Source organism: Argopecten irradians, chromosome 16 (genome assembly GCF_041381155.1).
Source record: "Argopecten irradians isolate NY chromosome 16, Ai_NY, whole genome shotgun sequence".
Classification (NCBI taxonomy): Eukaryota; Metazoa; Mollusca; class Bivalvia; order Pectinida; family Pectinidae; genus Argopecten; species Argopecten irradians.
Window position 1 is genome coordinate 21,329,290 of NC_091149.1, and position 26,929 is coordinate 21,356,218.

General features: G+C 34.9%; 1 protein-coding gene across 2 annotated transcripts; it reads left to right on the plus strand.

The window, feature by feature from the left end:
• Window positions 1-5,038: 5,038 nt before the first annotated feature.
• On the plus strand, window positions 5,039-26,795 carry LOC138310214 (uncharacterized). Of its 2 annotated transcripts, none has more exons than XM_069251334.1 (3): window positions 5,039-5,436; window positions 21,235-21,483; window positions 23,174-26,795. In XM_069251334.1, exons 1-3 carry the CDS (start codon window positions 5,073-5,075, stop codon window positions 23,767-23,769), a joined length of 1,209 nt encoding a protein of 402 aa, XP_069107435.1. In that variant the 5' UTR covers window positions 5,039-5,072; the 3' UTR covers window positions 23,770-26,795. The 2 variants fall into 2 exon arrangements, 1 of the variants encoding a protein (XP_069107435.1); XR_011206367.1 differs by lacking the exon at window positions 5,039-5,436 and adding an exon at window positions 10,379-10,951.
• Window positions 26,796-26,929: the final 134 nt, after the last annotated feature.

A 26,929-nucleotide genomic window follows, 5' to 3' on the forward strand; every position in this document is an offset into this window, starting at 1 on the left:
TACTGGTCCTAGAGTTCTGCATGGATTTTGTAACCAAGATTTGGCAGAAACAACATCCCTTGGGGGAAGAGGAACAGAAGTTCGTATAAATTTTGGCTATGATCCCTGGGGGTAGGAGGACGGTGGGGGGCCCAATAGGGGGAAAGGTAAATCCTTTAAACTTGCTACTTTCATAGAGATTCTGCATGGACTTGTACACACAAATTGGCCAGAAACCTCCTTCTGTGGACGGGGAAACAGAACATGTTATAAATTTTTGGCTCTGACCCCCAGGCGTGGCAGGAAGGGTGGGGCCCAATATGGGGATTTAGAGCGTTAATATTACATTCCTTCAGAAACGAAACAATGAACTGTATTCAGAGAAATTATTTGGCATTACAATACAGGTGATCCGATACAGGCCTCTGGGCCTCTGTTGACAATATGGGAATCTGTATGATCAGATTTAATGGGGTATAAGAGTCCTAAAGTTTGGACGGGAAAATTATTTTTGTAATTTTACCTAACTGTGACTTGAATGAAGTCAATGTCGATGAAAAGCATTACTTTGGTTAGACATCTGTCCATGCTATGTATATGCAGAAATTAAGTATTAAAGGCGCTAAAACCTTGTGCATTTTTTGGCAGGGAAAAACGACAAAATCGCCATTTTATCAAAGGGCTATATCTCGCCACGTGGTCAAAGCTGGATGGACAATGCACTATGACTGAGTTACCTGCATCCCCCATACTCCAGTGGTGACCTATCACTGACGTTTATATCCACCCTTACAATTGTAAGAAATGTATTATTATGTAATTGTAATTACACGTATTTTTTATACGTCATATTATTGTTGCATTAACCTTCCCACTTTTTGGTTTTAATTGTTGTTTTTGTGAAGTTGATTCAAATTAAGTTCATGTTTGTCGAAATGAAATGTTATTAGCAATTTCATGTCTTCGAAAGAAATGTTATTCGCAATCCATTGTGTCTTTAACATTAATAATTGAATGCATAATAAATAGCAATTACTAAGCCTTTTAACTGAAAGGAGACGAATTGGATTGTGAAAATGATGATCCGCGTAGACAAGAAACATTGTATAAACTTCAATCCCTCCCTAACCAATTTTTAAAGCTGTTAATAGGACGTTAATTTAATCAACCCCGGGGTGACAAACAAACTAACCAAGTTTAGTATGTTTGAGCGTTTGCTGGTGTGCTATTTTTAGAATGTGGCGTTGTTTCCTAGCTGTGTCTTATGTCCGTCTTTGCGTATTACAGAGTTAGCACTCCCTTGTCGCGTAGGTATCGATTGTTAATTCATTATTTTGTGAGCGCAATTCACTCCCGTTTTCGCAGAAACGATATGACGTTACGCTGCGCAAACATATGACAATCAATACCTACCCGCCAGTGCAGATAACTCTGTAATATGCAAATTCGGAATTGAAGAAGCATGTATTTATTTATAACGCTATCTCTGAACATCAAATCTCAAAGTACATATAACCCGACAACGTGACACCGCTACAGACATTGCGTCTATGAAATAATAACGTCGTTACCTCAGTCAATCAGAAGCAACGTCTATAAAATAACGATCGTTACGTCAGAGCAAAACGTTACATACCAGACGCCATTTTGTCTTGTATGGGTTGATAAATATTGGATCTTTACATGAGGGTTCATTTCATATTATGAAACGTGTCTATATGAAATGTTTTATTTTTGCGAGCCTTTGCGAGCAAAAATTAAAACTTCGAGACGAGTTTTATAAAATCTCATATGAAATGAACACAAATTTAAGATACTTTTATCACATATTTTACAAATACCTACATACATGTAACCAAAGAATATAACGTCAAAATGTATTTCGAAAATCCGGCAGAGACCGCCATTTTGTCCCGCCGTCCTCATTAATCCTGACGTCATGTCATTTTTTCCTGACGTCATTTTATTGTTCCTGTCTGACCTCACAATGAATTTTCAGCCAATGAAAATCGCTCCGGGTCATAATATACTAGTGACATATGCAAAAAGATTACACGGGCGAAATCACTTGATATCAGGCGAATTATGTGATAAGCTAAATCTCTACCACAATCCGTTGTGGAAATCCACTCACAGATCATTGTATAAATATGCTGGGTGATGTTGGATAAATACATTGTTTATTGATGTTCCACATGTGGAATAAAACCTTCTGGTCTTTTGATTGGTCGAGATTTTAGACTTTGACCATTTTTCCCCTCATTTTCACGTCACAGATTGTTGACGTCATCAATTATCGAATGACGTCATGTTGCTGTACAAACCGCTGTTGAAACTAAATGCGTGACGGCGTCGAATTTCCCTGTTTTCCCATTCGTAGCATAAAATTTAGACACAAAATTTATAAAAAAAAAATATATTTAGGGGTGTATCTTGCCGTACGAGGACCCCGGGGTGATTTCGGTAGAATTAACGCACCTACATTTTTAGGCCGGACTCTTACTTGGTTACCATGCATATGGTTGAGTGATTATTTGGCGAGAAGGAGATGTCACTTTACCGGTAGTTTAAGTTTAAACATATTTTATTGTCAAAACAAAAGATAAATGGATCAGGCGAAAATTATTACAACTTAAACTATAAAATGATGAGACAAGAGACCTAGAAAATATTTTAACATTACAAAATTGATATAAATATAAAATCAAAATCTTTTGCTGGACTTTATAAATTGGTGCATGTGTCTGAAAATACTTCGGTGTATATGATCAGCATATAGTTCGCTGCAGCATAGTAAAACTTTCAAATTTACATCAAAATTCAAGTTTCTTAAGTTATTTATTAAAATAAATCTGCCATTCACATATTCATTACATTGGAAGAAAAAATGATAGGCAACCTCACACTTATGACCACAGATACAATTTGGATTGCTGATTAAGTTTACTCGAGAACAATCGAAGTTGAACTGACTACACCAATGTCTTAACTTTGTAGGCACAATATTTGTATTTCTGTCGTCAAAATTGTAATAGGCTGGATATTTTTCATTAGAATTATGTGATATATAGTATATATATATTATGTGATATATATATATATATATATATATTTTAAATTGCTATAAAGGTGATGATCTAGTCGGTTCACCCAAATCATTCTACATATGAAGAGAAGAAGGAATAAAGGAAGATTTAGTTAAAGAAAGTCTGTAAAGAGGAATTATATAATTACTAATAGTTATTAGTATCGCCGACTTTTATAATTATAATAATAATTGACTTTATTTTCATTCGATTGCACATTGAGTCAAAGACTCTTCTCACATGTGGTCGAACATATAAAATGTACAGTATTTACAGCAAAAAGGAGGAAGAAGTGAATGGCGATAAATTGTAGTTTGGGGCTAAATTATTTTCGATTTTGTAGACTAAACAAAAATTCCCTTCTTTTGCCGTAATAATGCCCAAATTAAGTTCGGAAACGATTAGATTATTGTTTTTAAAGTACATGTCTATAGAAATCGGAATAGTTGTTCATAATTAAAAATGATTTGTTATTAATACATTATTTAAGAAATTCAGATTTTTCGAATATTAACGAGTACATATTTGCTTATTATACCACTACACCTTATTTGCAATGTCGGCAAATAACGTAATCTTGTTTTGGCCTTCTTGAGAAATTCAATCGCACGCGGAAATAAATTGGTTTGTAGCACTTTGTACATCCGGAAATATTTCAGTCATATTATTTTATAGTGAAGAGACAAGTTTTAAAAGTAATAGCTGTGTCAAGAAGTATATACATGTACCATTAGTATGGCAAGCCAAATTACTTTTTATTCTATTAATTCCTTTATCGGAATTGGAATTAAAAATTCCGATATCGAAAATTCTATTTTTGATATCAGGAATTATAAAACAATTTTCCATATCAGAAATTCTAATTATGATATGGGAAATTCGAGTTCCGATATCATGAATTCAATTTTCGATATCGGAAAATCTTAGTAATTCCTGATATCAGAAATTCAATTCCCGATATAAGAAATTCTATTTCCGATAACGGAAAATCTTAGAATTCCCGATATCAGAATTTCACTCTCATTCTGCTGCAATAATTTCTCCTCCCTTGTAACTGATGCGCAGAATACCTTGAATTTCCGATATTGGAAATTGAATTGCCGATATCGGAATCTGATATTGAAATTTGTTTTCTGATTTCTAATGTGAGAAATAGAACTTCCGATAACAGAATTTATATATCCGATGTCAGAATTAGAATTTCCGATTTGAGAATTAGAATTTCGATATCATAATTTAAACGTTATTTCCTATATCAGATATAGAATTTCCGATATCGGCACTACAATTACCGATATCGGAAAAAAATAGAGTTCCCTATATCTGAATAATAATTTCCGATATCGTTAATTCAGAATAAAAAGTTATTTGGCCTACCATACATAAGAAAATAGAAATTGGCCTGATAATGTTATCATCTCAAAACAAAATCTCGTTTTTTTTTTTTTTTTTTTTTGCAATGGAAATTAAAAACAAAAATCATGCCTCCATCGGATGAGAATTGGACATTCAGACTCTGTGTACTAAGGCCATAATCATGTAGAATATTATGTAATTAAGAAAAACAGAAGAAACAAGAGGAAAGAGGTAAAAGTGGATGACAGGAAAATGTAGAAAATGGGGAAAAAGAGGCGGTTGGGCAAAAAACGTGAAAAAGGGTAAAAATGTCACTAAAATTATGAGATACATTGCAGTTATTTTTTTTTTCTCCGAAAATCATCTTATTTCTCCCGTATAATATTAATGTATATATATCATTGTACAAAAATACTACATGCAATATTATAGACCAAATGCAATACTTGTTAGCTATTGCATAAAAAGTTACGCACACTATTAGGTCTAAATGCTGTAGTCTAATATTTTACAGTCGCATATGGGGGACATCCGTATACAAATTAGCTAGCTATAGATAATCATGCCAAGTAGCTAGTTGTGCTAGAGTTATCGCCCTTGGACCGCCGCCCTTCTATAATTTTACTTTCGTTTTCTCATCGCAGTCATAAAATGGCGGAGAACACGACAAACAAGCCTGCTCTAGAAGCTCTCGAATCCTTCCTCCTGAACGAGGATCTAGACACATGGGAAAGTATGACTTTACAAGTAGTATTTTGTAATCCTTTAGGGGGATATTCCTTCCGAGAAGCTGTCGTGACAACACAAGAAATGCTGAGCACTTTCAGCGGTTTCCCCACTCAAGTGTCGAAAACTCTACCATTGAAAACATGCTGGGATATTGAAAAGTTACAGAATTTGGCAAGATTTCAACGAAGGAGATCGGAAGGTGGAGTAAAATCGACAAACGATCGACAGAAAAGTGGTCTGGACAGAGAAAACGCCGCATTTGAATTATTAGATAATTATTTGAAAGGTAAAATTTAATTGCACATTCAAAATGTGCATGTGTACATGTACGTCATGTGATACATATGGTACTGTATATACAGTTGGGAGCAAACTAAACTTGGTATCTAGTGCACTATAAGTTATACCACAAATTTGAATATACTTGTATTTGTAAGGTTATACGGGAACATGTGTGTATCACACTGGCACTGTAAAACTGAAGTGCACAATGTAGTGCACTAGACTAAACATTGTAGTGCACTAGAGTGCACTACGATGTGAACTCCAGTTCACTACAGTGTTAACTCTAGTACACTACAATGTTAACTCTAGTGCACTACAGTGTTAACTTTAGTACACTACGTGCCAGTGTGATATACACGTACATGTTCCCATATAACCTTACAAATACAAGTACATGTATATTCAAATATTTAAATAAAAATATGAATGAATTCAATTACTTACAATTGTAATATGGGGGATGAAAGTAATCCCAACAGTGTGCATGGACAATTAAACTTGTCAATTAAATAACTTAATTGTATTTAACTTGTAACTTAGATACAGTGTTCATGAAGCTACATTTATTCTAGCTAGTTTATAGGTTTTACCGGAAATTTATTTAGAATATTATCTAAAAATCAGATTTTTACATACGTTTATTCACATTATCACTTCCTTTTCTATACTAGATCTCTTGGACTAGAATGTATGATGGCCATATGTTTACCTGAGCCAGCATGTTAAATTTCAGGTAAAACAATTCATGGCCAGAGGGCTGAATTAGTGTAATTTTTTGAGTGGCGAAATAAACATACAACATAGCTATGTAGGTTTGGGGTGGGGCTGGAGTATAAGGGAGCCCAAGGGGTATTGTCTCGAAGCATGTTTTGGAATACACATATATATACATGTTCATGTACATTGTCCATGTGTACATGTAGTATAAAGTTAGCTATATCGTACACAATTAATAAACCCCTCTCCATCTCTTAAAAAATATACATAAAATAAAACCAAGATACAAAACAAGGTGTATACATTATCTTCATTTTGAGTAGAAGAAAAAAAAAACCCAATATCATAACAATTATTCTCAATTGCAAGAATAAGCGTGTTTTGATAAAAAGTAGCTATTTAAGTTTAATTTATTTTTATTATTATTATATGAAACAAAACCACATGGGGTCAAGTAGACAGTTAGACTTTACTAAACTAATCAGGTACAGAGGCTGTCACAGCATCCTATCAATTAAATTGAATGCATAGACCCCCTGGGGTTAAAGAAAATAGGCATACGGTACCTTACCTGTGACACCTGACTGATCATCATCTCAGGTAATTAAGGTGTCACCTCAGGTGGTGGAATGGGGAATCAGGGAGAAAAGGGCCCTAGGCCTAGTGACCATAACGACAGACCTGTGTACCTACAGTTTACAATATACAAGTCATGTATACAGGTGCAGTGTATGGGGTGTTCTCTGAACGCCAACATAGTTATCAACAATAGGTAGGTGTTGTTTTAGAAAACAATAGGAAGGCAATTATATACTGCTTCATATAAGCTGTCTTTATTTTCACCTGTAAAGTCACCAGAGATTTACCTGTATTTCAATCAATATCATAGGTAACATTGGTGGGTTTTGGAAATAATTCCTTCAATTTATTCATTACAATATACAATGCATATTATGTAATGTAATATATAGATGTAATGTAGAAAATTATTAATTAAAGATAATCGGTGCTTTAATATACATAAAATCATATACATTATAAATGCTAAGAATTAATAAGGAGCTACATGCAGATTATCAAGAACAATGCGTTTTGGGTTCCAAGTGATATATTTTTTTACAAATCATATCTCAATTTTATCAGAAAAACAGGATTGTTGAACAGTGTATCTTTAATGTAACAGAATGCTGTATTGACATAGGAGTTCGCCAGGGCTACATTCTTAGCCAACATTCATTTCTTGTGACCGTGCATAGTTGATTTCTTTTATTGCATAGACGTACACCTTTTTTAAGTATTTGGTTAGAAAATCAATGGAGAAAAACAATATGAGTATCATAAAGTTTAAATTAATTTTGTCGAAAAGTTTGACCTATTGATTATAGTTTAAGTTGGTAATATATTGAAGCCGACACAAACACACATATATGATGTTTTCTAAACATTGGTAATAATATATAATTGGGTTTCAATGCTCTATATGTATTTTAGATACAAAATACTTTTAAAGGTCACTTAATTATGTTAATGAATACTAAATGAAATGAGATTAAAGACTGTTACTTTGAGTCTTAATCATATTCATTTTAATACACATTATAGATGTTAATGTTGCAATACTGACAAAATTATTTCAAGTCCATATGTTGTAGGTCTTGTAATTCTCAAAATGTTGCAAACAAGAATGAATCTCTTTATTGTGAATCAGGTTTAGAATTACTAAGTGATAGGAGAGCAAGATGAAAACTTAAATCATTACATAGATGAAAACTCCTAACTTTCTTTCAAATCTATTACCTCACACAGTTGGTGAAAATACTCAATATACTCTAAGAAACAATAACGACTTTTGTATTCCAAGCTATTGACTATCCTCCACTCTCAAGTCTTTCTTACCGTCTACTTTAAGAAACTGGAATAATTTAGATAATGATATTAAGTCATTATCCATTTCTTCTTTTAAGACTGCTCTTTCCCAATAAATTAGTCTCTCATCGACCAATTTATTTTAGCTATGGTGACAGAAAATTAAATATTTCTCACACCAGATTGAGGTACAATTGTAGCACTCTAAATGACGATCTTTTCTGTTCAAATATAGTCGAATATTCTCGTGGTACAAAATGTGGAAATCATTGTGAAAATGCTTATCATTATTTCTTAGAATGTTCAAATTATTTAGATGCTCGTACAAAGTTAATTAGCGAAACTAATGAGCAAAATCTGGAAATATATCTTAATTTGCTGCATACAAAAGCTTTTACTACACAATTATTATTAAATTTATTTAAAGAAAGATTATTTGATTTGTTTGATCTGTATAAGATATCTAAGTCATCATGCATAATATGTTAATTTTGTTATAATGTTAGGAGACAGCTGTTTAAGTTGGAAAAACTTGTGCCTGATCCTTTTGTGTTTCACAATAAAATATGTTTAAAGTAAAGTAAGATAATTCCTTTTTGGATTTTTCTTTGATATGACTGAATGGGAAAGTTACTTCCATGTGAAATAGGTTTCAAAGAATTTTGCTTGATTTTAGTGTCAATCTATTGAAAATCTAATGAGATTGATACCAGAGATTTTAGATATATCAAGGAAATCTTTAAAATTCTTGAAATAAAATCATTGTGTATTTAATTTAATTTCATTCATAAATTATATTATTATATTTTCATAGATATTAACTGAAACATGTATTATGTATGTATGTTTCTGATATTAATTCTGAACACTTATTGAAAAAAAAAAAAAAACAATGTATGATAATCATTATGCATTAAGATAAGTATCAACACAGGTAACTTTTACAGGTAAATTTACCTGTTGGCATTGGGACTCCTTTTAGGAAAAAGACTATAACCACTGTCACAACAAACTACCCTACAGGTAAATCCAAAATGTTGGCGTTCAGAGATACACCCCAGTGTATACCTGTATCCCCATGTGCAATGTACAGCACATGTATATCAATGTATGTGACAGACTTTGTACATGTACATACATCTACGGACATGTAATAATGATATGATAACAATTAAATAATTAATATGTACACATATGTAGTTAGAAATCCTTGATATATATATGATAAAAATATTTTATGTGTATGTGTATAAACACTAAAACATCATTTATGATTAAAATGTCTCTTGACAACATGAATTATATAATTATGACACTACACATTATTTTAATGTATAGGTCATCACTTTTTAGTTAATAGTTTTTAGGTCATCTGACCCGAAGGGTCAGGATGACCTATAGTCGTCATGTTTCGTCCGTCGTCGTGCGCCGTCCGCCGTGCGTTAACTTTTCACATTTTGAACTTCTTCTCAAGTTCTACCAGTGCAATTTTGCTGAAACTTACATGAAATGATCCTGACATGGTCCTGACAAAGTGCTGTTATTTTTCGGGTCAATCCGAAATCCAAGATGGCCGCCACAGCCGCCATATTGAAAACACATTTTGAACTTCTTCTCAAGTTCGACCGGTGCGATTTGGCTGAAACTTGCATGAAATGATCTGACATGGTCCCGACAAGTGTTTTATTTTTCGGGTTGATCCGAAATCCAAGATGGCTGCCACAGCTGCCATCTTGATTTTGAACTTCTTCTCAAGTTTACCGGTGCAATTTGACTGAAACTTCATGAAATGATCCTGACATGGTCCAACGAAGTGTTGTTATGGCCGAAATCCAAGATGGCCACCACAGCCGCCATCTTGAAAACACATTTTGGAATCCTTCTCAAGTTCTACCGGTGTGATTTGGCTGAAACTTGCAGGAAATGATTTTGACATAGTCCGAACAAAGTGTTGTTATTTTTCAGGTCGATCCAAAATCCAAGATGGCCGCCACAGCTGCCATCTTGAAAACATATTTTGAACTTCTTCTCGAGTTCTACCGGTGCTATTTGGCTGAAACTTGCATGAAATGATCCTGACATGGTCCCGACAAAGTATTGTTACATCTCTAGTTGATCCCAAATCGAAGATGACTACCATGACACTGTATCTAATTAATTTCCTATATGTTAAGGCCCTGTGGCCTCTTGTTTGAAATAAAATTTGTTGAAAGAAATTGAAAATGATCCTGACAAAGTGACACCATATATGATTAATTTTACTATTGTCAAGGTAGTCAGATGACTAGGCCCTTTGGGCCTCTTGTTTAATAAACATACACAACTTTTGCTTAATTTCAATATAGATTTCATATGTTAATACATAGATTTATATAGAGATATATAAAAATGTAATGTATCAATCAAAAGATGTTTCAAATATTATGATGATGTAATAATTATTACATGTGTAGAAAGATATGTTTAAACAGAAATAAGGATTTGATTTAAATATCACTAAAATAACGAGTACATACAAATTAGTCTCATCAACACGGTCCGTTTATCATATGGAATGATTTGCAAATTTGATTGACCGATCATCCCAATCGCACAGCTGTAAAATAACCATTTAAATTTCTTGCTAGAATAAATTAACAGAGTCAGAGACATATAAAATCTATATTTGTATATATAAGGTAGCTAATAATAAGAACTTTTTGATAAATTTCAACTTAATTTATTTCAGTAAAATAATTGAAATACAAAGTTCTGTAACTTTTCAAAAATCAAAACTCATAGGGCACCTGTACACCTGTATTTCAGGAATCACAATTTTTGTGTTAATTGAACTGGCTTCATAGGTAATTACAGGATTAGGAGAGGGGCAGTCATGCATGGCAAGACAGGTGAACCCTAGCTTGGTTTCTTGCCCTGGAGCCTGGCCGGTACAGGTATAATTCACGGGGTACGGACAAAAGCCCCCCCGGACAAAAGCCCCTTAGGACATAAGCCCCTAGGACAAAAGCCCCTCCATAATAATGGAAAAGAGGACAAAAGCCCCTTCATTTTTCAAAAAAGAATAAATTTGAAAAAAATAATAAAAAAACATTTTCATTTTAAAATAATTTTATTTTTCAAAAATAGTTAAAAATAAGACACAATATAGTTTACTGGATTATTGGGATTTTGATAAAGTTTTGATAAATTGATTTAATGATTTAAAGAGAAAAAAAAAGTAAAAATTATTTTGATGTTACACAAATTATGACACTATATGATAAAAATGTTTTGGAATTAAACATACTTTCCTAATTATCTATATATAATCAATGCAAACATCAAGCTGTTAGCCTGGTAGGTGTGTTATTAAAAAATAAAACATCAATGGCTTCTTGTATATATATGTATTCAAATGTCTATGTATACATATATATATACATGTTTTGTTAATCTTTCTTTGATATCTCTAACTCAAAAATGAAAAGAATTCAAATGATCACATCATAATTATGTATTTTTGTTATGTTTGACACTCTTCTCTAATAACATTAAAATGTTTTTAAATAAATAAAAATAAGAAAAAAAATAAATTATTTTATAAAGAAGGGGCTTTTTGTCCGGAGGGGCTTTTATCCTAAGGGGCTTTTGTCCGGAGGGGCTTTTGTCCTAGGGGCTTATGTCCCAAGGGGCTTTTGTCCGGGGGGGCTTTTGTCCTACACTCATAATTCACTGTGCCAGGCGACTTATATGAGGATATAATAAAAATGTAATAGCCAAAACTGCTAAATGTACAAAATCTGACATTCTAAATGTGAAATACAATTATATATATTATGTTAATGTCTCGAATGGCAAGAATAAAGATATATGATTCAAATAAATAGATAATAAAATTGAATGAAAAAAAATTAAATACATGAGCCGATCACTCACCTAAAATCGTCACTATTGACGGCTGGTGATAAACCAAGAAGAAGAAGAAGATGAAATAAATTTAGATAAATAAAGCTATTTATATCTAGAATACCATATATTTGATCTAAATAATAAATATAGCTATTACTGAATGTATTATAAAAAGTATGAATAAATGAATAAATAATTTCATTTATTTTCTGAAAAAGTATCTAAAGAAAAGTTGCATGTGGTCAAGTCATATTGCAGCTTTCGGTATATTCTTGACTTAAATATTAAAACTCATTTCAGGATAAATTACACAGATGAAACCCATATATGTTCACCAATAAAAGTAACCATTTTATTTAAAGATGCTCCACTGTCGACAGCGCTTACCGTAAATGATATTCATCATTTGAACAATTATTGGTGTTTAATCATGTATATATATGTCTATGTCTAATTAACACAAAAATGATATAAAATAATTGATTTTACCTTTGGTGCATGCACAATCAGTCCTTCATTCTATATAGGATATAGTGCCATGGAATTTTTTCAGGATGCAAATAAATATTTTTTTATATTTTTAACTTGAAAGTAAAATTAGAAGCACAAACTTTTCAATGGTGGTAATGGTGTAAAGTAAGTAACTTTTGTAACCGAAGAAAAATACTAAATAGTCTGTTCCTTTTTTTGATAGAGAAAAAATACCTTTTGTCAGCGATGGAGCATCTTTAATAAATTAATAATTTACATACTAACTTAGTTATGTTAACTTTTAAATACAGATTACATTTGGTAATTCATCTGAAATAATTGAAAGATATTTAAAACCATTTAATGAAATATAGACGTGAACAGATTGTACATGTACAATGTATGCAATTAGGAGTATCAGGTTCATGTATCTTGTGCACTACTATGTGAACTCTAGTGCACTACTATGTGAACTCTAGTGCACTACGGTGTTAACTCTAGTGCACTACGGTGTTAACTCTAGTGCACTACGATGTTAACTCTAGTGTACTACAATGTGAACTCTAGTGCACTAGCTAGTGAACCGGAGTTCACTTTACTTGCCGTGTGCACTCCAGTGCACTTCACTACCAAGTTGAGCTTGCTCCTAACTGTACATGTGAAGGCCTACACATGTCATTTACCAGTACACTGTGCATGTGTTATACAATCTATGTAACAGTTGTATGTACTTGTCTCTAAAAATATAAACTTACTGTTAAGCTACACTAATCAGGGATCAATCTAGGTTTGGGGGGAAAATATCCTTTTTCAAAATAAGGGAAAAGTTTGGCGAAATAAAAGGGAATTTGAATCTTCTTATTTTGATCCAAAATTATTTTCATGTTGACGAAAAAGTAATGTCAAGCAACTAATTTTATTTTTAGATTTAGTAAAGCAAGATTTTAAGTTCAATAAAGAAAAATTTGAGTTTATCATAAAACATGCAGTAGCTGTATGATAAATTTGAAGAAATTCAAAAACAAAAGAAGAAAAAAATTAATATGAAAAATAAGTCACTGGGGAAATTGTGTTATAAATACGGTCATTTTTTAGCTTCAAATGGGGAATTTTCAAATCTTCAGGGATCTTTAGGCCAGAGAGGAATTCATTTCTTCAGGGGAAATTTACCCATTATTCCCATAAACAGTAATAAATCAGAGCTAGATAGATCCCTGCTAATGTACAGAAAAAATGAAATGTCAATTGAAGTACATATATAAGTAAATTAATTTGAGTTAAGTGATCGTAAGTATATAGGACATTCACTGTGTTCAGATCACTGTTTAGCAGTCCATCACAATTACACATGTTAATATAAATAATGTCTCATACCATCTGAGCAGCTACTATATGATCACCAGTGATAGACCAAGTACACCATCACATTTACACATGTTATATTAATAGATGTCTCTACCATCTTAGCTAGCTATGTGATCAACAATGATAGACCCAGTCCATCACGATTACACATGTTTAATATAAATAATGTCTCTACATCTGAGCTAGAATACGTTATCCACCAATGATACGAACCAGTCCATCACATTACACATGTTAATATAAATAATGTCTCTCCATCTGAGCTAGCTACGTGATCACCAATGATAGACCCAGTCCATCACATTACACTGTTAATATAAATAATGTCTCTACCATCTGAGCTAGCTACGTGATCACCAATGATAGACCCAGTCCATCACATTACACATGTTAATATAAATAATGTCTCTACCATCTGAGCTAGCTACGTGATCACCAGATGATAGACCCCAGTCCATCCACACTTACACATGGTATAATACAAATAATGTTAATAGCTAGCTAATAATGTAGACTCTACCATACAATTGACGATGTTATAAAATAAGTCCTCTACCATCGATCTAGCTGATGTGATCACCAATGATAGACCCAGTCCATCACATTACACATGTTAATATAAATAATGTCTCTACCATCTGAGCTAGAGCTATGTGATCACCAATGATTAAGACCCAGTCAATCACATTCCACACATTGTTAATTATAAATTAATGTACTACCATCTGAGCTAATACGTGATCACCAATGAATAGACCCAGTCCAATCGACATTACACATGTTGAGTATAAATAATGTCTCTACCTGAGCAAGCTACGTGATCACCAATGATAGACCCAGTCCAATCACATTACACATGTTAATATAAATAATGTCTCTACCATCTGAGCTAGCTACGTGATCACCAATGATAGACCCAGTCCAATCACATTACACATGTTAATATAAATAATGTCTCTACCATCTGAGCTAGCTACGTGATCACCAATGATAGACCCAGTCCAATCACATTACACATGTTAATATAAATAATGTCTCTACCATCTGAGCTAGCTACGTGATCACCAATGATAGACCCAGTCCAATCACATTACACATGTTAATATAAATAATGTCTCTACCATCTGAGCTAGCTACGTGATCACCAATGATAGACCCAGTCCATCACATTACACATGTTAATATAAATAATGTCTCTACCATCTGAGCTAGCTACGTGATCACCAATGATAGACCCAGTCCAATCACATTACACATGTTAATATAAATAATGTCTCTACCATCTGAGCTAGCTACGTGATCACCAATGATAGACCCAGTCCATCACATTACACATGTTAATATAAATAATGTCTCTACCATCTGAGCTAGCTAGATCACCATGATAGACCCAGTCCATCACATTACACATGTTAATATAAATAATGTCTCTACCATCTGAGCTAGCTACGTGATCACCAATGATAGACCCAGTCCAATCACATTACACATGTTAATATAAATAATGTCTCTACCATCTGAGCTAGCTACGTGATCACCAATGATAGACCCAGTCCCATCACATTACACATGTTAATATAAATAATGTCTCTACCATCTGAGCTAGCTACGTGATCACCAATGATAGACCCAGTCCCAATCACATACACATGTTAATATAAATAATGTCTCTACCATCTGAGCTAGCTACGTGATCACCAATGATAGACCCAGTCCATCACATTACACATGTTAATATAAATAATGTCTCTACCATCTGAGCTAGCTACGTGATCACCAATGATAGACCCAGTCCATCACATTACACATGTTAATATAAATAATGTCTCTACCATCTGAGCTAGCTACGTGATCACCAATGATAGACCCAGTCCATCACATTACACATGTTAATATAAATAATGTCTCTACCATCTGAGCTAGCTACGTGATCACCAATGATAGACCCAGTCCATCACATTACACATGTTAATATAAATAATGTCTCTACCATCTGAGCTAGCTAACGTGATCCCACCAATGATAGACCCAGTCCATCACATTACACATGTTAATATAAATAATGTCTCTACCATCTGAGCTAGCTATGTGATCACCAATGATAGACCCAGTCCATCACATTACACATGTTAATATGAATAATGTCTCTACCATCTGAGCTAGCTACGTGATCACCAATGATAGACCCAGTCCATCACATTACACATGTTAATATAAATAATGTCTCTACCATCTGAGCTAGCTACGTGATCACCAATGATAGACCCAGTCCAATCACATTACACATGTTAATATAAATAATGTCTCTACCATCTGAGCTAGCTACAAGATCACCAATGATAGACCCAGTCCATCACATTACACATGTTAATATAAATAATGTCTCTACCATCTGAGCTAGCTACGTGATCACCAATGATAGACCCAGTCCAATCACATTACACATGTTAATATAAATAATGTCTCTACCATCTGAGCTAGCTACGTGATCACCAATGATAGACCCAGTCCATCACATTACACATGTTAATATAAATAATGTCTCTACCATCTGAGCTAGCTACGTGATCACCAATGATAGACCCAGTCCATCACATTACACATGTTAATATAAATAATGTCTCTACCATCTGAGCTAGCTACGTGATCACCAATGATAGACCCAGTCCATCACATTACACATGTTAATATAAATAATGTCTCTACCATCTGAGCTAGCTACGTGATCACCAATGATAGACCCAGTCCATCACATTACACATGTTAATATAAATAATGTCTCTACCATCTGAGCTAGCTACGTGATCACCAATGATAGACCCCAGTCCATCCATACATTACACATGTTAATATAAATAATGTCTCTACCATCTGAGCTAGCTACGTGATCACCAATGATAGACCCAGTCCATCACATTACACATGTTAATATAAATAATGTCTCTACCATCTGAGCTAGCTACGTGATCACCAATGATAGACCCAGTCCATCACATTACACATGTTAATATAAATAATGTCTCTACCATCTGAGCTAGCTACGTGATCACCAATGATAGACCCAGTCCATCACATTACACATGTTAATATAAATAATGTCTCTACCATCTGAGCTAGCTACGTGATCACCAATGATAGACCCAGTCCATCACATTACACATGTTAATATAAATAATGTCTCTACCATCTGAGCTAGCTACGTGATCACCAATGATAGACCCAGACATACCATGTTAATATAAATAATGTCTCTACCATCTGAGCTAGCTAGTGATCACCATGATAGACCAGTCCATCACATTACACATGTTAATATAAATAATGTCTCTACCATCTGAGCTAGCTACGTGATCACCAATGATAGACCCAGTCCATCACATTACACATGTTAATATAAATAATGTCTCTACCATCTGAGCTAGCTACGTGATCACCAATGATAGACCCAGTCCAATCACATTACACATGTTAATATAAATAATGTCTCTACCATCTGAGCTAGCTACGTGATCACCAATGATAGACCCAGTCCATCACATTACACATGTTAATATAAATAATGTCTCTACCATCTGAGCTAGCTACGTGATCACCAATGATAGACCCAGTCAATCACATTACACATGTTAATATAAATAATGTCTCTACCATCTGAGCTAGCTACGTGATCACCAATGATAGACCCAGTCCATCACATTACACATGTTAATATAAATAATGTCTCTACCATCTGAGCTAGCTACGTGATCACCAATGATAGACCCAGTCCATCACATTACACATGTTAATATAAATAATGTCTCTACCATCTGAGCTAGCTACGTGATCACCAATGATAGACCCAGTCCAATCACATTACACATGTTAATATAAATAATGTCTCTACCATCTGAGCTAGCTACGTGATCACCAATGATAGACCCAGTCCAATCACATTACACATGTTAATATAAATAATGTCTCTACCATCTGAGCTAGCTACGTGATCACCAATGATAGACCCAGTCCAATCACATTACACATGTTAATATAAATAATGTCTCTACCATCTGAGCTAGCTAGGTGATCACCAATGATAGACCCAGTCCAATCACATTACACATGTTAATATAAATAATGTCTCTACCATCTGAGCTAGCTACGTGATCACCAATGATAGACCCAGTCCATCACATTACACATGTTAATATAAATAATGTCTCTACCATCTGAGCTAGCTACGTGATCACCAATGATAGACCCAGTCCAATCACATTACACATGTTAATATAAATAATGTCTCTACCATCTGAGCTAGCTACGTGATCACCAATGATAGACCCAGTCCAATCACATTACACATGTTAATATAAATAATGTCTCTACCATCTGAGCTAGCTACGTGATCACCAATGATAGACCCAGTCCAATCACATTACACATGTTAATATAAATAATGTCTCTACCATCTGAGCTAGCTACGTGATCACCAATGATAGACCCAGTCCAATCACATACACATGTTATTAAATAATGTCTCTACCATCTACTATGTGATCACCAATGATAGACCCAGTCCAATCACATTACACATGTTAATATAAATAATGTCTCTACCATCTGAGCTAGCTACGTGATCACCAATGATAGACCCAGTCCAATCACATTACACATGTTAATATAAATAATGTCTCTACCATCTGAGCTAGCTACGTGATCACCAATGATAGACCCAGTCCAATCACATTACACATGTTAATATAAATAATGTCTCTACCATCTGAGCTAGCTAGGTGATTACCAATGATAGACCCAGTCCAATCACATTACACATGTTAATATAAATAATGTCTCTACCATCTGAGCTAGCTACGTGATCACCAATGATAGACCCAGTCCAATCACATTACACATGTTAATATAAATAATGTCTCTACCATCTGAGCTAGCTACGTGATCACCAATGATAGACCCAGTCCAATCACATTACACATGTTAATATAAATAATGTCTCTACCATCTGAGCTAGCTACGTGATCACCAATGATAGACCCAGTCCAATCACATTACACATGTTAATATAAATAATGTCTCTACCATCTGAGCTAGCTACGTGATCACCAATGATAGACCCAGTCCAATCACATTACACATGTTAATATAAATAATGTCTCTACCATCTGAGCTAGCTACGTGATCACCAATGATAGACCCAGTCCATCACATTACACATGTTAATATAAATAATGTCTCTACCATCTGAGCTAGCTACGTGATCACCAATGATAGACCCAGTCCAATCACATTACACATGTTAATATAAATAATGTCTCTACCATCTGAGCTAGCTACGTGATCACCAATGATAGACCCAGTCCATCACATTACACATGTTAATATAAATAATGTCTCTACCATCTGAGCTAGCTACGTGATCACCAATGATAGACCCAGTCCAATCACATTACACATGTTAATATAAATAATGTCTCTACCATCTGAGCTAGCTACGTGATCACCAATGATAGACCCAGTCCAATCACATTACACATGTTAATATAAATAATGTCTCTACCATCTGAGCTAGCTACGTGATCACCAATGATAGACCCAGTCCAATCACATTACACATGTTAATATAAATAATGTCTCTACCATCTGAGCTAGCTACGTGATTACCAATGATAGACCCAGTCCAATCACATTACACATGTTAATATAAATAATGTCTCTACCATCTGAGCTAGCTACGTGATCACCAATGATAGACCCAGTCCAATCACATTACACATGTTAATATAAATAATGTCTCTACCATCTGAGCTAGCTACGTGATCACCAATGATAGACCCAGTCCAATCACATTACACATGTTAATATAAATAATGTCTCTACCATCTGAGCTAGCTACGTGATCACCAATGATAGACCCAGTCCAATCACATTACACATGTTAATATAAATAATGTCTCTACCATCTGAGCTAGCTACGTGATCACCAATGATAGACCCAGTCCAATCACATTACACATGTTAATATAAATAATGTCTCTACCATCTGAGCTAGCTACGTGATCACCAATGATAGACCCAGTCCAATCACATTACACATGTTAATATAAATAATGTCTCTACCATCTGAGCTAGCTACGTGATCACCAATGATAGACCCAGTCCAATCACATTACACATGTTAATATAAATAATGTCTCTACCATCTGAGCTAGCTACGTGATCACCAATGATAGACCCCCAGTCCCATCACATTACACATGTTAATATAAATAATGTCTCTACCATCTGAGCTAGCTACATGATCACCAATGATAGACCCAGTCCAATCACATTACACATGTTAATATAAATAATGTCTCTACCATCTGAGCTAGCTACGTGATCACCAATGATAGACCCAGTCCAATCACATTACACATGTTAATATAAATAATGTCTCTACCATCTGAGCTAGCTACGTGATCACCAATGATAGACCCAGTCCATCACATTACACATGTTAATATAAATAATGTCTCTACCATCTGAGCTAGCTAGTGATCACCAATGATAGACCCAGTCCAATCACATTACACATGTTAATATAAATAATGTCTCTACCATCTGAGCTAGCTACGTGATCACCAATGATAGACCCAGTCCAATCACATTACACATGTTAATATGAAATAATGTCTCTACCATCTGAGCTAGCTACATGATCACCAATGATAGACCCAGTCCAATCACATTACACATGTTAATATAAATAATGTCTCTACCATCTGAGCTAGCTACGTGATCACCAATGATAGACCCAGTCCAATCACATTACACATGTTAATATAAATAATGTCTCTACCATCTGAGCTAGCTACGTGATCACCAATGATAGACCCAGTCCAATCACATTACACATGTTAATATAAATAATGTCTCTACCATCTGAGCTAGCTACGTGATCACCAATGATAGACCCAGTCCATCACATTACACATGTTAATATAAATAATGTCTCTACCATCTGGAGCTAGCTACGTGATCACCAATGATAGACCCAGTACCCAATCACATTACACATGTTAATATAAATAATGTCTCTACCATCTGAGCTAGCTACGTGATCACCAATGATAGACCCAGTCCATCACATTACACATGTTAATATGAATAATGTCTCTACCATCTGAGCTAGCTACATGATCACCAATGATAGACCCAGTCCAATCACATTACACATGTTAATATAAATAATGTCTCTACCATCTGAGCTAGCTACGTGATCACCAATGATAGACCCAGTCCATCACATTACACATGTTAATATAAATAATGTCTCTACCATCTGAGCTAGCTACGTGATCACCAATGATAGACCCAGTCCAATCACATTACACATGTTACTATGAATAATGTCTCTCTTGATCCATGGATTTTTGGGCAAAATGTTGTGTTATTGATATAAGATGGAAATTTAACATATGTTCAACATTGACATTTTTGTCTTTTTTTTATTCAGAATTTGATGCACATCGTCTGTCTCTTACAAAAATTTTGAAAAGATTGAGTGTTTCTGCTGAGGGTACTGATGCCACAGATCCCAGATGTGGACGAGAAGGAAGAGTAACCTCCCTTACTGAAGTATTAAATATACACCTCTTCAGCAGACTGAGTTTTGAGGACAGTTTGATCAATGATCGAATTTCCTCATCGGGAATGTATGGTGCTGGATGTGGAGTAGACATCCAGAGAGGAAATACTTTGTTAGGTAATGCTTTAGAATTAAAAGTAATGACAGAATGAGAAGAAAAAGTACAAAAGTCTCTACATATGTGTTTCAGACACAAAAAAGCTTTATCAAATTCAATGACCTAAAATGAGATTTCAACACCTAACAAATGCAAGATTCCCTGGGTAATATTTGTTAAGACCCCCCAAAAAATATGTCTATTTAGGGTTAAATTGGCTACAAAAATAGGGTCAGTCGGTCGGAAGGAATTTTTTTTTTTTAGTTTCTTTCGCTCTAAAATGATGGCCGGAACTAGAGTCTGAGATTGAAATCCCGACTTTTAAAAAAAAAATTCGTAGAAAAATGGAAAAAAAATTAAGGTCATGGTAAAAATTAGTGTTTGCCGGGTAACCTTAAAGAGACAAATTTTTTTGGCCTAACAGCGAAGTTTCTTTTTACTTAAGTAGATAGTCAATCAAAATGCAGTAAGTAGGACAACTACAGAAATAAGAAGTAAAAGGGCTAAAACTTAATTATATAATCATTAGTTTTGTACTCCTTAACATGCACATAGTAATATTTGTTCTAGATTATCTTGTTTACGTAACATTTCAAAATGCTGCATTTCTGTTATGATACATCAGACAGTTACTGCCCTTTGTTGTCATAAAACACTCACTGATGAATTTTATTGTCCAATCAAACTTCTTACAATCAATAAAGAAATGATGTCCTCTCACTTCTGTAGATAACTGTAATACTTTGTAAAGAAATTATTATTCTGTCTTTGTATATTACAAAATTTCTCCCATGTTTTAGTTTATTTAGGTTTAAAAGAAATTGTATTGATGAAATGTTGATGAAAAAAATAACAAATTTTGTAACAAGATTTCAGTTAGAAACCTATATGTGATACACCAAGGACGTATATGAGAAGGATAAGTCACACTGGGTTTTGGGGGAGTACAAGGCAGGAGCTTTTGTGTTTGTGCAGTGACCGTGACGTTGGGCGACGTCTGATTTTCCTTTGATATCCGCCGGCACAGTCTTTGATGTAACTTGCGGGTGCGAGGGTTACCGTCTTACTTTCCGAAATGAAAGTTTAAGACATAACCTCTAAATCTTCCGTCCTTAAAATAAGTTGTAAACGTTGTGAAATTTAATAAACTTTACATTGGTGTTTCGTTTGACTCGATAAGATAAGTATTTGTTGAGAAAAACGGTATGTATTCCCGGTTCATAGGCGTCTCCCGTGGTGTTTAGTAATGTAAAGAGACAGACACGAATCCTTCTTACTTATAAATCCTTGGATACACTTAGTTGACATATTTATCTTTTTACTCAGAATTCTGATCTACCAGAGTTACTTCCCTTCAATCAAATCAATCCAGACATACCAGGTTTAGGAAGTAGAGGGTAGACTAGAGTTCTCATTCTGATCTGTCAGTTACCTCCCTTTAGTTCACTCAGTCAATCTTTCACTTCATTCCTAGGTTAAATATACATGATACATTCATGTACATTGTAGCATGTCATTATGTGACCCTGGCCATAAAACCAATAAAAAAACACTGTGGAAATTTATTGCGAATATTATCAGATTCAATCTCAACAATATAATTGAGAAATAAAGAAGTGTATAAACTCAAAGATTTAATTGATTTATAACATCATTGTGACAGAACTGGTGATTTTGTTTTTCTTTTAATTTATCTTCCACTTTTTGTAGGATCAGACATAACATGGCACGGCCATATAGATATGATGATTAATGGGACGATACCATTGAAAATCCTGGAAGATGAGGAAAACACTTCAAGATTTCAGGAAACAGCAGAGCAAGGGCAAACTGGGACAAATTATGGTGGAAGTGACATTGATGAAATAAGATATAAGAAAAGGATATACAAAAACCAACTGATAGCGGAGACAATCACTAATGCTTTTGCTCAAACAAACGTGAACACAGATCTATTGGGTCTACCCATACCAGCGTTTGGCTGTTTGCTTGATAAAATTTATGTTTACTCATACGACTGCAGGAGTGACATTTTATTGAAGAAAATGAATGTTCTGAAAATTGATGAAGAGAACCTGACACCAGTGACTATAGTGAAAATTTGGTTGTACATTCATTTTTCTTTATTTATGAGAAGTGATTTGACGGACCTCGATCAACATCAAGACCTTAGAGATTATACAGCCAACTTTTTGTCATGTAATGAAAATATTACTCGCTTTTACTCCAAGCTTGAACCTGGTGCTCCGATATATCCTAAAACTAGTCATGAACGGACACTGAAACTTGTTGGTTTAAAGTCTTAGATTCTTTTGCCAAAAGCCCTCTCAGAGAAATGTGTTTGTGTTGATTAAACTAGGCATATAACAAATGAAGTCTGGACATTGGCATTCATGATCACTTTTTCATGTACAGTTTTCTACAAAATAAGCAATTCTCAGCAGAGTTTTTCACTCTGTTATCTCCCCCTAGTTTAAATCTACAATCAGACAAAACTTCCTCAGCAGAGTTCTTAACTAGATTATCTCCCCTAGTTTCAATCTAGAATCAGATGAGACTTTCTCAGCAGAGTTCTTAACTAGATTATCTCCCCTAGTTTGAATCTAGAATCGGATAAGACTTTCTCAGCACAGTTCTTCACTAGGTTATCTCCCCCTAGCTTGAATCTAGAATCAGACAAAACTTTCACAACAAAGTTCTTCACCCCACCCCCAGCTTGAAACTAGAATCAGACAAAACTTTCACAGCTAAGTTCTTCACTAGATTATCCCCCCTATTTTAAATATAGAATCTTCACTAGATGATATATCCTAGTTTAAATCTAGAATCAGAAAAAACACTCTCAGCAGAGTTCTTCACTAGATTATCTCCCCTTAGTTTAAATATAGAATCTTCACTAGATGATCACCCCATAGCTTGAAACTCAAATCAGATCAGACTTCCTCAGCAGAGTTCATAACTAGATTATCTCCCCTAGTTTAAATATAGAATCTGACTAAACTTCTCAGCACAGTTCTTCACTAGATTATCTCCCTCTAGCTTGAAACTAGAATCGGATAAATCTTTCTCAGCAAAATTCTTCAGTAGATTATCCCCCCAATTTAAATATAGAATATTCACTAGATTATCCCCCCTAGCTTGAAACTAGAATCAAACACAACTTTCTCTGCAGAGTTCTTCACTAGATTAATTCCCCTTAGTTTGAAACTAGAGTCAGATCCGACTTTCTCAGCAGAGTTCTTCACTAGATAATTTTCCCCAGTTTAAATCTAGAATCAGATAAGACTTCATCAGCAGAGTTCTTCATTAGATTATCTCCCCCTAGTTTGAAACTAGAATCAGATCAGACTTTCTTGGCAGAGGCCTTCACTAGATTATTTCCCACTAGTTTAAATCTAGAGTCAGACATGACTTTCTTGGCAGAGTTCTTCACAGATTATCTCCCTCTATTTTAAATATAGATTCAGACATGTAGAAGAGAGCAAAACTACAAAGTGGTTTTTAGGTCATCTGACCAGAAGGGTCAGGATGACCTATTGTCATCATGCACCGTCCGTCATTGTGCGCCGTCCGCCGTCTGCCGTGCGTAAACTTTTCATTCAAACGACTTCTTCTCAATAACGGAAGGCCCAGGGTACTTATATTTGGCCTGTAGGTTGCTGGGATGGAGGGCTACCAAGTTTCTTCAAATGAATGACCTTGACCTTCATTCAAGGTCACAGGGGTCAAAAAGGCCAAAATCTTTAAACGACTTCTTCTCAAGAATCAGAAGGCACAGGGTACTGATATATGGCCAGTAGGATGCTGGGATGAAGGGCTACCAAGTTTGTTCAAATAAATGACCTTGACCTTCATTCAAGGTCACAGGGGTCAAATAGGCTAAAATCCTTTAAACAACTTCTTCTCAAGAATCAGAAGGCTCAGGGTACTGATATTGGACCTGTGACATGCTTGGATGAAGGGCAACCAAGTTTGTTCAAATGAATGACCTTACTCGTCATTCAAGGTCACTGGGGTCAAAAAGGCTAAAATCTTCTCCTCTTCTCAAGAACCAGATGGCCCAGGGTACTGATATTGGGCCTGTAGGATGCTGGGATGAAAGGCTACCAAGTTTGTTCAAATAAATGACCTTGACCTTCATTCAAGGTCACAGGGGTCAAATAGGCTATAATCATTTAAACAACATCTTGTGAATAATGAAGAGGTTTAGGGACCAGATATTAGGCCTGTGGCATGCTGGGATGAAGGGCTACCAAGTTTGTTCAAATGAATGACCTTACTCTTCATTCAAGGTCACGGGGGCCAAATAGGCTAAAATCTTTAAATGACTTCTTCGCAAGAACCAGAAGGCCCAGGGTACTGATATTGGGCATGTAAAATGCTGGGAGAAAGGGCTACCAAGTTTGTTCAAATGAAGGACCTTGACCTTCATTCAAGGTCACAGGGGTCAAATTGGCTAAAATATTTAAATGACTTCTTCTCAAGAACTAAATGGCCCAGGATACTCATATTAGGCTTGCAGCATTTTTGGATGAAGGGTTACCAAGTTTGTTAAAATGAAGGACCTTGACCTTCATACAAGGTCACTGGGGTCAAATAGGCTAAAATCCTTTAAACAACTTCTTGTCAATAACTAAGAGGCCTAGAGACCTGATATTGGACCTTTGACATGCTTGGATGAATGGCTATCAAATTTGTTAAAATGAATGACCTTGATCTTCATTCAAGGTCATAGGGGTCAAAAAGGTTTAAATATTTAAACAACTTCTTCTCAAGACCCAGATGGCCCATGGTACTGATATTGGGCCTGTAGCATGCTGGGATGAAAGGCTACCAAGTTTGTTCAACTGAATGACCTTGACCTTCATTCAAGGTCATGGAGGTCAAAAAGGCTAAAATCTTTAAATGACTTCTTCTCAAGAACCAGAAGGCCAAGGGTATTGATCTTGGGCATGTAGTATGCTTGGATGATGGGCTATCAAGTTTATTCAAAGGAATGACCTTTGTAACGGGTGGCAAATAGGCTAAAATCTTTTAATGACTTCTTCTCAAGAACCAGAAGGCCCAGGGTACTGATATTGGGCATGTAGCATGCTGGGATAAAGGGCTACCAAGTTTGTTCAAATGATTTACCTTGACCTTCAATCAAGGTCACAGGGGTCAAATAGGCTAAAATCTTTAAACGACTGTGTTGTATTGTACTAATAGTCAGATGACCGTTAAGGCCCATGGGCCTCTTGTTTCCCAGTATTATAGAGACTGGTATTCAGTAACCCCTGGAATATCAACGATGCACATTGCATGGAACGAGTAAAGATAGCAATTTGATTTTTATGCGGGTCATTTGTTTGCGTTTTTAACTGAAAATAAAACTTTTTGATTGTAATTTTTTTGCGATCTAGTTTTCAATGTTGCTATGACTCGATCATTTCTGGATCATTGCGTTTGCAATCATAACGATCTCTC

Coding starts and splice junctions, on each gene's coding strand:
- LOC138310214 (XM_069251334.1), top strand. CDS start 5,073: ATGGCGGAGAACACGACAAACAAGCCTGCTCTAGAAGCTCTCGAATCC. Junction 5,437..21,234: donor ATTAGATAATTATTTGAAAG/GTAAAATTTAAT, acceptor TTTTTTATTCAG/AATTTGATGCACATCGTCTG. Junction 21,484..23,173: donor GAGAGGAAATACTTTGTTAG/GTAATGCTTTAG, acceptor CACTTTTTGTAG/GATCAGACATAACATGGCAC.